The sequence below is a fragment of the Colobus angolensis genome, unplaced genomic scaffold, assembly GCF_000951035.1.
Source record: "Colobus angolensis palliatus isolate OR3802 unplaced genomic scaffold, Cang.pa_1.0 Scaffold566, whole genome shotgun sequence".
In the NCBI taxonomy this organism is placed as follows: domain Eukaryota; kingdom Metazoa; phylum Chordata; class Mammalia; order Primates; family Cercopithecidae; genus Colobus; species Colobus angolensis.
Genome location: NW_012119221.1, coordinates 953,597 through 968,431, shown reverse-complemented (window position 1 = coordinate 968,431; position 14,835 = coordinate 953,597). Strand labels below are relative to the sequence as shown.

The 14,835-nt window shown below is 38.5% G+C and overlaps 1 protein-coding gene across 2 annotated transcripts in view; it reads left to right on the top strand.

The window, feature by feature from the left end:
* CLOCK (clock circadian regulator) overlaps positions 1 to 14,835 on the top strand; it is a 121,893-nt gene that overhangs the window by 98,681 nt on the left and 8,377 nt on the right. For both annotated transcript variants that reach the window (XM_011961707.1, XM_011961708.1), the window contains 6 exons: positions 542 to 642; positions 1,168 to 1,257; positions 5,694 to 5,846; positions 6,906 to 7,118; positions 8,161 to 8,363; positions 12,610 to 12,868. In XM_011961707.1, the coding sequence (XP_011817097.1) occupies positions 542 to 642; positions 1,168 to 1,257; positions 5,694 to 5,846; positions 6,906 to 7,118; positions 8,161 to 8,363; positions 12,610 to 12,868 (1,019 nt within the window). The remainder of the gene's footprint in view (positions 1 to 541; positions 643 to 1,167; positions 1,258 to 5,693; positions 5,847 to 6,905; positions 7,119 to 8,160; positions 8,364 to 12,609; positions 12,869 to 14,835) is intronic.

Genomic DNA, 14,835 nt, shown 5'->3' with positions numbered 1-14,835 from the left:
AACATGGTGAAACTCCATCTCTACTAAAAAATACAAAAAGCTAGCCGGGCGAGGTAGCGGGCGCCTGTAGTCCCAGCTACTTGGGAGGCTGAGGCGAGAGAATGGCGTGAACCTGGGAGGCAGCGGAGCTTGCAGTGAGCTGAGATCCAGCCACTGCACTCCAGCCCAGGCGACACAGTGAGACTCCGTCTCAAAAAAAAAAAAAAGCAACTATTTATTGTGTTTTTTACTGTAGGGCCAGTAAGTGTTCTTAGGTTTGCTTTTTGAAAGTTTTTTGTCTTCTCTTTATGAAGACTTATATAATTGTCATTAAATTAGTAACTTTTTGTATTTAAAGTTTTCCTATTTAAAATATTTTCTTTGTGCTCATAAAAAGAAGTAACTACATTAAATCATCTGTCATGGAGTTCACTTTCATTGAATGGTTTGGAAAAATAATTCAAAAGCCATTTTATTAACTGAAATGCATTTTGAGATTAATCTTTAAAAAGTATGTTTTACAAAGTACTAATGCTCTTCTAATTTTGTTGAATGACTTCAGCAACACCAACCAAGATCCCGACAGATACGAGCACTCCGCCCAGGCAGCATTTACCAGCTCATGAGAAGATGGTGCAAAGAAGGTCATCATTTAGTAGTCAGGTAAGCTCTTTAGTGGATATTCTTCTGAATAAAGATATTAAGAGGGGAAAAAATGATCTAAATCTTCAGAAATTCATTGATTTGTTACCCCTCTTTGTAAAGATCGAAATAGTTACTGATATGTGACGCTCAAGACTTCCTTTTTTTGTGTGAAGTGGTTGTCATATGTATCAGTCCTTTCAATTATTTTTCAAGTAAAATGTTAGTTTTTTTTTTTTTTAATTGTGGAAAGCTCATAATTGATAGCTGTTTTATGTCTGAGTTCAAATACCAATTGTCTTAAGTCTGGCCAGCTTTTATTGAGAGCTTGTTCAAGGTGTACTATAGGAAGTTCCTTGGAAAATAAAATATAGATAGGGAACAGGCCTTTCCTGTATAGACGGGAAGACATAGCTGTATTCAGCTAACAAAAATATGAGGCAAATGGTAAGTTTATTAATATGAATATCATATTGATATTTCTGCTGGAAGTACTCATGTATAGGAATGAGAATCACTTCAGTGTTATTTTTTATTTTGCTCTAGTCCATAAATTCCCAGTCTGTTGGTTCATCATTAACACAGCCAGTGATGTCTCAAGCTACAAATTTACCAATTCCACAAGGCATGTCCCAGGTATTTTTTGGTTTTTGTTTCAGTTGCATATTTGAAAATGATAAATTGCTTTTAAGTTAATGTAATTAAAAAAAAAAATCCATGCTTGCTGGCAAGCACCTGTAACCGCAGCTACTTGGGAGGCCGAGGTAGGAGCACATACACACACACACACATGCACGCACATATATAATTATAGTTACAGATGCAGTGAATCTTAACCGGGGCCATTTAGGATATCTGGGGACATTTTTGATTGTCATAATGATTGTGGGGTATTACTGGCCCTTAGTGAGCATGGTCCAGGAATACTAATTATCTTTCAGGATGCATGACAGTCTTGCACAACAAAGAATTGTCTTGCTTAATATGCCATAACACTCCCTCATTGAGAAACGCTATAGACATAAAGATATTAAAGATGAAATGTAGCTGTGCATTTTGTTCTTCCTATGAGTATTGGAAGAATTGAGTAACTTTATTTGTATATTCATTCTTTCGATATTTATTGAGTTCCTTGTGTGTAACAGGCATTGCAGATGCTGGCAGTACAAATATAATATCTATACTGAAAAACCTTACATCTAGAGGGAATGACAGATAACTACAATTCCACATTATATTGCCTGTGCTGAAGGTATATAAGTTGATATGTAAGCACATTGTGTGAATCCTTAATGCAGTCTGAGGAAGTGAAGGAAAACTTTCTAGAATTGTTTCTTGGCCTAAGTTCAGAAGGAGGCCTGAAAGTGGAAAGTAGCCAGAAAAGGGGGGAGTAATTCCAAAAGTGATGCTGCATTACTTTGGAGCCTAACTTCCCAACTTGTAATTTATGACTCTGTACTCTTTCAGTGCCTCAAACACATTAAAAATACTACGGAGAAATAGTATTTTTCTTCAACTTTTCTGTTTTGTTTGGCATTAAATATACCTTAACTTAGCAGGTCTTGATTTCAAGGAATGATCATATTTAATAATAGGTAAAAACAGTATTTTTTTAGAAATAGCTCTATCTGGGCCGGACGTGGTGGCTCACTCTTGTAATCCCAGCACTTTGGGAGGCTGAGGTGGGTGGATCACCTGAGGTAGGGTGTTCGAGACCAGCCTGGCCAACCTGGGGAAACCCCGTCTCTACTAAAAATATAAATATCAGCCGGGTGTGGTCGCAGGCGCCTGTAATCCCAGCTACTTGGGAGGCTGAGGCAGGAGAATCCCTTGAACCCGGGAGGCGGACGTTGTAGTGAGCCGAGATCACACCACTGCACTCCTACCTGGGCAACAAGAGTGAGACTCCATCTCAAAAAAAAAAAAAAAAAAAAAACTCTATCTTATATGGTTATTTAAGTTATACATATATGGTAGGAGATACATACTTTGTATATTATTAATTTTTTAATCTCAGGATTCTAAAGCATTTCTTAACATTTTATGGGAATATTTTCATGAAATAAAAGATATGTACTATGTCAAAAATATTAGTAAGCATTCATATCTCACATTTTGTTCACTAATAAAGCCAAATGCTTTCCCTCATTTCTGTGGTTTTACTTCCTGTTATCCTGCCTTCTGTGTTTGTTACTATTTTCTTTTTGTACTTGATAGAAATCCTTTAAGTGATAGCAATATAATGCTTGTCCAAGGGTACAAATAACTTTAGTTATAATAAAATAACATTTGTATGATATAAATGTTAACTTTTTTATTTTTTAATTTTTTGAGACAACGCCTCACCCTGTCACGCAGGCTGGAGTGCAGTGGCGCTATCTCGGCTTACTGCAACCTCTGCTTCCTGGGCTCAGGCGATCTTCCCTCCTCAGCCTCCCAAGTAGCTGAGACTAGGGGCGCATGCCACCACACCCAGCTAATTTTTATATTTTCAATAAAGACGGGGTTTCACCATGTTGCCCAGGCTGGTCTCAAACTCCTGGACTCAAGCATTCTGCCCACCTCAGCCTCCCAGAGTCCTGGGATTACAGCTGTGAGCCACCATGCCTGGCCATAATTATAACACATTGACTAATTAAAAAAAAAAAAAAAGAAGCTTGAGGGAGTTGAGGTACTAAATTAATTTATATTTTCTCAAGCTAGTATAATTTAATATATGATATGGTCTGGTTATTGTTAATTTCTGAAATCAAAGTTGTGTGTTCTGAAATGTAATTTAGTATCCCTAATACAAACTATTCAAGATGGAGTTAAAAAGCTTTGGATGGGAAGGACATTTCTCGCTTTTACATACAGTTCACTGTAAGAGGCTACTTTAAGCCAGATTTCCTTCCAATAAAGAGAAACTCTTCCTGCTCTTACACTGTATCATGTACTGAAAATTCATGGGAATAATTAAAGAGCCTGTATAGACTTAAGAGATGAATCACCAAATGTGGCTAAATTATAAGCAGAAGAAAATAGGAGCTGCTCATGACTCAAAACAGAGAAATAAGATTGAAAACATAATTTTATTTTCATTCATGTATGTGTTTATTCATTCATACTTGCCTAGTCTTTAAAAGCCCATGTACTATACTTACCTGAGGGTAGTTTCCATTGAAGATAGAAGTGAAAATGTTGTTATTGGTTATCTGTCAGATTTTTGCAACTTTTGAGTAATTCTACTCATGTACACATACAGGACATTCTAAGGATGACAGAAATTGATACAAATTAACTCCAGGTGCAAACTACTTTTTCCTTTGTTAAGGGGTAAAAATGAAGCTAAGAAGTTTAAATACGACTGGGCACGGTGGCTTGTGGGAGGATTGCCTGAGCTCAGGAGTTCAACACCAGACTGGGCAACATGTGAGACCCCATCTCTTAAAAAAAAAAAAAAAAATTAGCCGGACGTGGTGGCATATGCCTGTAGTCCTTGGGAGGCTGAAGTGCGAGGATTGCTTGAGCCTGGGTGGTTGAGGCTGCAATGAGCCGTGATCACACCACTGCATTCAAGCCTGGGTGACTCTGTCTCAAAAAAAAAAAAGAAGTTAAATTTTTTTCCAGTAAGTGATAGCCACAATATGAGCTCAGGTCTTGTAAATCCAGGGTGTATGTGTAATCAGTCAATATCCAGTCAGAAGCCAGAAGCATACCAGAAATTTGAACAGGAATGATATAAAAAAGTATTAACGGTAACACAGATTAACTCCTAAAAGAAGTAAAGAGAACCTAAAGAATATAGGAATAAGGCTAGGTATGGTGGCTCATGCCTATATTCTCAGCACTTTGGAAGGCTGAAGGAGGAGGACTGCTTGAGCCAGAGAGTTCAAGACCAGCATGGGCAACACAGCAAGACCCTATTTCTACTATATGTATATATATATTTTTTAAATTTTTATTTATTTATTTATTTTGAGACAGAGTCTCGCTCTGTTGTCCAGGCTGGAGCGCAGTGGCGTGATCTCGGCTCACTGCAAGCTCTGCCTCCCGGGTTCATGTCATTCACCTGCCTCAGCCTCCAGAGCAGCTGGGACTACAAGCGACCACCACCACGCCCGGCTAATTTTTTTTGTATTTTTTGGTAGGGACAGGGTCTCACTGTGTCAGCTAGGATGGTCTCGATCTCCTGACCTCGTAATCCACCTGCCTCAGCCTCCCAGAGTGCTGGGATTACAGATGTGAGCCACCGCACCTGGCCAAAAAATACATTTTTATATTAGCCAGGTGTGGTGGTGCATGCCTGTGGTTCCAGCCACTGGGGAGGCTGAGTTGGGAGGATCTCTTGAACCCAGAAAGTTAAGGCTGCAGTGAGCCATGATCGCACTGCTGCTCAACAGCCTGGGTGACAGAGGGAGATCCTATCTCAAACAAACAAACAAAAAAAGAATATTGAAATAGCAGATGCAGAGAGCAACCACTCTGTAAGGCAGATGGAGAGTACCCAAGGAAGGAACATACTTAAAAGACTCCCCCCAAGCTGCCAACCTCCTCTCCCTCCATGCCAGGCTAAGATGCAGATCTTCTTGGGGCAGATGTGGCTCTAGCAACTGGGTAATAGAGAAGTTCACTGACATGCCGCAGATTAGAGCTAGAGAGCTGGAAGCCATCAGCTGGGGTACTGGTAAAGCTTGCAGGGAAGCTGTCCACTAGGATGTCATTGAGACTTGCTGGAAAGCCACCTGCCGGGGAGCTGACACGGCTAACTGGGAAGCTTCCCGTTGGCTTCCCAACATAAGAGCAAGAAGGAAAAGCACCAGAACCAGAAGGTGAGCACCTTTCTTGGCAGTGTCCCTCCAGCACCACCTACTGATGTGGATAACTTTGTGCCTGCTGGCAAAGGAGAAATATGTTGAAGGTCCAGGTCCAATATCACAAACCAGAGCAAAGATGGGTGGATTAGGAACTAAGGGGCATAATCAGCTTAGCATCCTTCACTCATGTTACACTGCTTACTTTTCACATTGCACAATTATAAGTAGTAAGTAATTCTAAAATATTTTGTACTTTTGCCATATGTGGTACTTCAGTTTCAGTTTTCAGCTCAATTAGGAGCCATGCAACATCTGAAAGACCAGTTGGAACAACGGACACGCATGATAGAAGCAAATATTCATCGGCAACAAGAAGAACTAAGAAAAATTCAAGAACAACTTCAGATGGTCCATGGCCAGGGGCTGCAGGTAATTGTTATATTTGAACACAAACAAAGCATCCCATTCACATTTTGGATTTCTAGCAAAGTTAACTTTTCTTAATTAAAAGTGAGATGCTGGCCGGGCGCGGTGGCTCAAGCCTGTAATCCCAGCACTTTGGGAGGCCGAGACGGGCGGATCACGAGGTCAGGAGATCGAGACCATCCTGGCTAACACGGTGAAACCCCGTCTCTACTAAAAATACAAAAACTAGCCGGGCGAGGTGGCGGGCGCCTGTAGTCCCAGCTACTCGGGAGGCTGAGGCAGGAGAATGGCGTAAAGCCGGGAGGCGGAGCTTGCAGTGAGCTGAGATCCGGCCACTGCACTCCAGTCCGGGTGACAGAGCGAGACTCCGTCTCAAAAAAAAAAAAAAAAAAAAAAAAAAGTGAGATGCAAGAGATACGTTTTATCAATTCAGTTAAGTAAATATTCACTGGTTACCTACTCAGTATGATTATACTTTACAGTCTCTAAAGATAATTCATTCCTGAGGGTATTTCTGTGAACATCCTTGTTTCTCCAGTCATCTTTTTTACCAGTCCAAATTTTAGTAAGTTTGAATCCATAATACAAAAATTATATTTTACAGCAAGTTTTACGTACCTCTTGGGTACAGAATTTATAAATCAATCATCAGTAATATTTTTATTAAACTACCAGTATGTATAATTCCAATTAGTCTTACATGACCAACCAGCAGGACCACTCCAGGAGACTATGACTTTGGTAAAGGGAAACGGAGTGAAAACTACTTCTGTCTCATAAAGTATAATGATAAGTGATATAGAGCTATCAGTCCACAGACTGAGTAGCACCGAGTTACACTTTTTCTAACAATTGGAAACATAGAATTAAGATAACTGAAAGACTGAATATGAAGTTTCATGTTCTATTCACTAATTATTTATTGCTAATTCTTCAAAGTGACTTAACCTTGTTACTTGCTTTTTAAACGTACTTTGTAGCTTGATTTTGCCTTCTTTTTAATGCTCTTATTCTTCTTTTCAATCTACAAAGCTCATTTTAACATAATCTTTATTTTTAAAGATGTTTTTGCAGCAATCAAATCCTGGGTTGAATTTTGGTTCTGTTCAACTTTCTTCTGGAAATTCATCTAACATCCAGCAACTTGCACCTGTAAATATGCAAGGCCAAGTTGTTCCTACTAACCAGATTCAAAGTGGAATGAATACTGGACACATTGGCACAAGTCAGCACATGATACAACAACAGACTTTACAGAGTAGTACATCAACTCAGGTAATGTTACTGAGCCAGCGGGCTATGGAGTGGTGAGTGTTTGGAATGCACACTATTGCTAAAACAGAAATAAAGCTCTGATGATAAAATATCATTTCAAAATTTAATCATATTTAGGAAGTATAGCATTGAAAGTGATCATGAAAATATTTTGTGCAAATCATGTTAGTATCAAATATTTTCAGCTTTTTTTTTTTTTTTTTTGAGACAGAGTTTTGCTCCTGTTGCCCAGGCTGAAGTGCGATGGCATGATGTTAGCTCACTGAAACCTCTGCCTCCTGGGTTCAAGCGATTCTCCTGCCTCAGCCTCCTGAATACTGGGATTACAGGCACCCGCCACCATGCCGGACTAATTTTTGTATTTTTGTTGAGATGGGGTTTCACCATGTTGGCCAGGCTGATCTCGAACTCCTGACCTCAGGTGATCACCCACCTCAGCCTCCCAAAGTGCTGGGATTACGGGCATGAGCCACTGCACCCAGCCGAGCTTTAAAATATGTCACAATCTGTTTAAAGATGTAGTCTAGTAATTATACCAAGTTACTATAACTTAGACTATTTCTGTATGTTAAAAAGGTATGACTTGCTCAAGAGGCTGACCAGGAAGCCTGCTGGTGCAGAATAGACTGTTGGGGGAGGGAGCAGTAATGGTTTATTGACTTTTCCAGAAAATATTGGCAATTACTGTACATCTCTGACTGTAAATCCCAAGGATTTAAATGAAAAATAGAAACATACCCACTAATTAGTTATTCACTTTGGGCATTTAACAGAAATTCTTCGGGTATATTTTATATCACCTCTATTATAGTCACACTTCTTTCTAAAGTCATAGCTTGCCTTCCAGCAAGATATTCAAGACTAATTCATTCTCAATTACGACCAGTCATTCCTTTGTGGTTATATTTCTCCAAGAGTAATATATCCTGCCACTTCTTTCTCTGTCATATTGTCATATTGTTAGAATAATGAATTCTAGCATACTTCCCAAATAATTATTTTCAGTTAATCTGTCTATAAAATCTCTCTTTATTTTTAACAGAGTCAACAAAATGTACTGAGTGGGCACAGTCAGCAAACATCTCTACCCAGTCAGACACAGAGTACTCTTACAGCACCACTGTATAACACTATGGTGATTTCTCAGCCTGCAGCCGGAAGCATGGTCCAGATTCCATCTAGTATGCCACAAAACAGCACCCAGAGTGCTGCAGTAACTACATTCACTCAGGACAGGCAGATAAGGTAGTTGTTGTATTTCATTTGTTATTTTGAAAATTGTAAACCAATTTAATTAGAAAACAATAATTTGATTTTTTAATCAGATTTTTTAATGTGACTTTAATGTGTTGCTCACTGCAGCCAGTGTTCTTAAATTTGAAATAAAAACACAGAATTTATTCATTGTTTAAAGACTTCATAATTAAAGGGTAACAACAAATTTTGTTTCTTGTCCAAAAATATGCTACAAGATGTTATAGAATACAGATTCTACAGCACATTGTTAGAAAAGGTTTATGAGAGGCTCTGTGTCACTGTGAAGCTTTTGTCTTTTCAATATAGATGCTGGAGAATGTCCATGTAATAACAGTGGTTAGGGTAGCTTACCTTTTTTAAGTTTGTTAAATGCTCAAAATATATTGTCTCAAATTGTCATTTATTAAAAGAAAATGTACATGAGGGCCTTCTTTTATTTCCCAGATAAGAAAAAAGTGAATTTTCAGTAGTTAGCCAAGGGGTCTATAGCTAGCTAAGGTTGAGGGAGGGAGCTCTGAACACAGAGCTTGGTGTTGTCATTTCAATGCTCAAGTGCTTAAACATGTATTACAGAAAGGTTTTGTGACCTGCTCTGGAAAAACAACCATCTATGACTTATTTTAGTGCACTGATCATGTGAGCAGTGCCCATTCTATCCAATATATAGTTTTTTTATCCCTCACCCCCACCATCCTCCTCCAAAGTCTATTATATCACTCTGTATGCCTTTGCTGTACCCATAGCTTAGCTCCCACTTACCAGTGAGAATATATAGTATTTGGTTTTCCATTTCTGAGTCACTTCACTTAGAATAATGGCCTCCACCTCCATCCAAGTTGCTGCATAATGCATTATTTTATTCTGTGTTTTATGGCTGAGTAGTAGTCCATGGTGTATACATACCACATTTTCTTCACTCATTGGTTGATGGGCACTTAGGTTGATTCCGTATCTTTGGAATTGTGAATTGTACTGCGATAAACATATGTATGCAGGTGTCTTCTTACTATGACTTCTTTTCCTTTGGGTAGATACCCAGTAGTGGGATTGCTGGATCAAATGGTAGATCTACTTTTACTTTTTTTTTTTTTTTTTTTTTTTTTTTTTTTTTGAGGCAGCGTCTCGCTCTGTCGCCCGGACTGGAGTGCAGTGGCCAGATCTCAGCTCACTGCAAGCTCCGCCTCCCGGGTTTACGCCATTCTCCTGCCTCAGCCTCCCGAGTAGCTGGGACTACAGGCGCCCGCCACCTCGCCCGGCTAGTTTTTCTATTTTTAGTAGAGACGGGGTTTCACCGTGTTAGCCAGGATGGTCTCGATCTCCTGACCTCGTGATCCGCCCGTCTCGGCCTCCCAAAGTGCTGGGATTACAGGCTTGAGCCACCGCGCCCGGCCTACTTTTACTTCTTTGAGAAGTCTCACATTCCCACCAGCAGTGTGTAAGTGTTTTCACCACATCTGCGCCAACATTATTGTTTTTTGACTTTTTAATAATGGCCAGTCTGGCTGGGGTAAGGTGATATTTAATTGTGGTTTTAAGTTGCGTTTCCGTGAACATCTGTCTATTGAGGAGGACAGAAACCACATCTTAGCACACATTTGAAGGCCTACCTAGATGAGTATGGCATCGTCCCTTCCCCAAGGGAAAGACCAGACTAGTAAAAGCAATAGAAAGATAAACAAATAAGTATTGTTTGGTATGATGAATATTTTAGAGTATTCTAAAGAGAAAGGAGGAAGTGAGCAGTTTTTTGTTTTTGTTTTTTTGTTTTTGTTTTGTTGTTTTGTGTTTGTAAGCAGTTTCATGGGTTGAGTCAAGCAGGTGAATAAAAGTGTGGTCAGGAAAGCTTCACTAAGGCAGAGATACTTGGCCCGGACTCTTCAAGAGCTTGGCTTTTGGTGTGGGTGTGGGCACGGAGTCTAGGGAAGCATTCTGGGCAGAGGGAGTCGTGTATACAAAGCTGCAGAAGTGTGAGTTACACGAAAGCAGATTAAAGAAAATGTTCTTATCACATTTACCAGTGAGCCATGGGCTAATTCAGATGTTAATTTCATTTAAGATTCCAGAGAAATCAGCACTTAGCGCTTCTGTGACTAAGTGTACTTTGTAAATATTACTTATTTCTTTGGGCTTTCTTAATATGGACAATTTTAATTCTTTATTTTGCATTAAAGTATTTGGTTGTGTAATATATAAAATACTGTATTTTATTTTCAAGATCTGTACTAAGTGTAATATTATATACTTTAAACAGTTTGTAAGTACAGTTATGTCATGCCACATCTGTGTTAGGGTCATATCTCACTGTAATGACCAATGTTATAAACTAACTTCATCTCACAGAAAAGGCAAATGGAAATAATATTGTTCCACAAAGAAGCATCATTTTTTTTTTGTGTTACTGTTCTTTCATTTCAATAAGCAAAAGGAAGCAGGGAAAGAGGGAAAAATTAATGAATTCTAGCACAGCAGATGCTATGTTGCATTGATAAATTCATAAATTGAGAGGAGTTTTATTCACTGTTAGAATGTCATTTGGTTTTGAATTATATTTATAAGATACAATTTTGTGTAAATTTCTTCTGTAAACCTAGAGTTTAAAAAAAATTACATTATGATAGCTTTGTTTATTCTTGAACTGTATGCCAGTGTAGCAGATGAATCATATGCCACATGTATCTGACTCCCTGGTACCTAGTAGTTTTATAAAAAGAAAAAGGTTCTTTTTTTATAGATTTTTAAAAAATTTTATTGTGGAAAAATACAAATGACATAAAAGTTACCATGTTAACCATTTTAAAGTATACAGTTCCTTGTCATTGAGTACGATTGTTACCATCTCCCCTAACCATCTCCAGAACTTTTTTCATCTTCCCAAACAGAAACTCCATACCCATTATACAAGTCCCCATTCTTCTCTCCCCAGTCCTTGGCAACCACCATTCTATTTTCTGTCCCTGTAAATTTGACTAGTCTAAGTACCTCATATAAATGGAACCATACAGTATTTGTCCTTTTGTGAATGGCTTATTTTACTTAGGATAATGTTCTCAGGGTTCATCCATGTTACAGCAGTTGTCAGAATTTCTTTCCTTTTTAAGGCTAAGTAATATTCCACTCTACTGTGTTTTGCTTATTCATTCCATCTGTCAGTGGAGTCTTGGGTTACTTCTACTTTTTGGCTCCTGTGAATAACACTGCTTATGATTATGGGTGTACAAATATCTCTTTGAGTCCCTGCTTTCATTTTAGGAGGTTATGTAAGCAGAAGTGGAATTCCTTCATATAGTAATCCTATAGTAAATTTTTTGAGGAACTGCATACTGTTTTCCATAGTAGCTGCACCATTTTTACATTCCCACCAGCACTGCGCAAGATTTCTCTACTTGCTTGCCAACACTGGTCATTTTCTATTGTTGTTTGTCTTTTATAATAGCCATCCTGATGGGTATAAAGTAGCCTCTTGTTGTGGTTTTGATTTGTATTTCCATAATGATTAGTGATGTTGAGCATCTTTTCATGTGCTGATTAGCCATTTGTGTATCTTCTTTGGAGAAATGTTTGTTCAAGTTTGACCTTTGCCCATTTTTTTAATTGGGTTGATTGTTGGTGAGTTGAAGGAGCTCTTAGACATTCTGGTTATTAATCCCTTATCAGAAAGATGATAGGCAGTTATTTTCTCCCATCTGTGGGATGGGAGAGTTACCTTTTTACTCTGTTGATACTGCTCTTTGATTCACAAGATTTTTAATTTTATATAGTCCAGTTTATCTGTTTATCTGTTCTTTTGTTGCCTGTACTTTCGGTATCATATCCAAGAAATTACTGCTAATGTTAGTTCCTACTTATTGCTAAATCCATTGTCATGAAGCTTTTCCCCTTTGTTTTCTTCTAAGAGTTTTATAGCATTAGCTCTTATGTTTTGATCTTTGGTCCATTTCAAGTTAATCTTTGTCTGTGATGTGAGGTAAGGATCTAACTTTATCCTTTTGAATGTGGATATCCAAAAACGTTTTGTGTTTTTGTTACACGTTGATCTTGCTGTATGAATTGTTTGTTTTACTGTTATACCAAAGGGAATCTTTTAAAATGAAACAAAGTAGAAATACACAGACCTTGAAAAACTAAATTGGCAATGTCATTGGGTATTATCTTAGGTAAGTATTTACTCCACTGCCTTTTATGATGTATACCTTGTACTTTGGACTCCAATTTTTTTCCTTCTTTCTTCTAACAGATTTTCTCAAGGTCAACAACTTGTGACCAAATTAGTGACTGCTCCTGTAGCTTGTGGGGCAGTCATGGTACCTAGTACTATGCTCATGGGCCAGGTGGTGACTGCATATCCTACTTTTGCTACACAACAGCAGCAGTCACAGACATTGTCAGTAACACAGCAGCAGCAGCAGCAGCAGAGCTCCCAGGAGCAGCAGCTCACTTCAGTTCAGCAACCATCTCAGGCTCAGCTGACCCAGCCACCGCAACAGTTTTTACAGGTAATTCACCCCATGGGGAAGCTGCTTCAAGCTCATTACTTTCATGTAATGAAATTAAGCATTAAGTGAACAGTTTTGTGAGTGATGTGAAAAATTCACAAAAGCTTATTGTACAGTTTAAATCTCTACAAAGATAGAAAGCTTGTCCTGGTTGGCAATTTTTTTTCTTCCCTTGCTCAGTCGTTGGAAGACTTTAGACCTGCCTTTGGGTATACCCAGTTATCAGAATTGCTGGAGAGAGTGAGTGGCCTACTTCCTGCCCACCTGTTTTCTCAGTCTCTGGCTAGAGTTTCTGGAACTTAAGCAAGTACTTCTTTCCTCCTTTTTCTAGCCAACCATAAATTCTACTCTGTACAGAGCAGGGATTTCTTTTTACTGGTATGGGTGTTACCTTAAATTATTTTATTGAATTCAATCTTATTATAATTTTTCAGTTATAAATTAGTATCAGAGGAGAAATACCATGGAGGTGTAGTATATGTCTGAGCTAAGTATATGTATAGCTAAGAACTTGGGCTGCAAAGTCTAGCTGCCCTGGGGTTGAGTCACTGTTGCACCACGTACTGCGTGACCTTTGGCAGGTTGCTTACTCTTGCTAAACATCACGTGTAAAGTGGAGGTTATAATAGTTGATACCTCATGGATTAATAATGCTTGTAAATCACTGAATATAAGAAAGACAAGGCACATAGCTGTTATTTGTGACCGCTGTATTGACAAATATCATAGACACTTGGATTAGCCAAAATATAGACACAGATATCATGTAGATAAATCAGACAGTCTCTCCTTATCTATGGGATACAGAAGAAAGTCACTAGGGCGAGATCCTCATCAGAGAAATGAACAAAACCCTTGTCTGGACCTCAGGATCCTCACTAGAAATCCACCTTTTCCCCTTCTGGCCTAGCTGGAGCGATTTTGAATGTAGGCGAGCCTGGAAGTGTACTAGAGACCACTTCATCTAGGCCGGGCACTTATCATTTATTTCTGAGTTATACAACATGTGATGTGATTATTGTATTCTATATTCGGGCATAAATATAGTCTTAATTTGTCACCCTTTGTGTGCTGGTCCAAATAGAATCCTTGTCTGTGATGTGGAAAACTGAAACAGGCTAGTTGCCGTAATATCTGATAGTCGCACAGTCTCTTAGACCTTAAGCCTATGCTGCAGACATAACTGAGGTAGCTACTGTTACAAATAAAGAAATAACAAGAATTTAAAACAAGTTCTAAATTATTATATAGGGAAAATATATCCAATGAGAATTAAGCATAAGCTAAAAAAAGGAGAGGACCTGCCTTAACATCTCAGTGTTCTAAGTTTATCAAGGAACAAAGGCCCTTAAAAGAATAAACATTCTCAAAAAAAAAAAAAAAAAAAATTAGCATCCCAAAGACATAGGGCCCACAAAGAAATAAGATAGGCAGTACCTCTCATAAATACACTTGTATGTAGGTAATAAATATACAATTTGGCCTTTCTAAATTATGTTATACCTAGTTCTAAAACATGCTCCTGTTGTAATCTTATAAGGCTCATAAGTATCCGGAAGTCTTTGCCTTACACAGCTTTTCCTAATAACAAAGAGCGAAAGAAAACTCTGAAGGTCCTTGACAAGGTGTAGTCGTCTTTAAGGTTTGTCAGGGATTTGCTGTTTTGTGTGTGTGTGTGTGTGTGCATGTTTCTTTCCTGTATGTTTGCAAAAATCGCCCACCACAGCTCCATTTTGAAATTAAGAACCCTGCATCAAGTTGTACTGTCAGTAATGGGGAAAGGACTTTCATTGTAAAAGTTGACTTTCTTTCCGTTAACGTTTTTTTGTATCCAAGAGTTTCACGTTAATGAACAGCACGTCAGAAGTAAAAATTTGGTGAAAGGAACGGAAGCTCATATATTTGAGCCTTGCCCAAAGTCACACAGCTTACTTATGTAAATGGCAGAGCAAAACTCAAATGCAGGG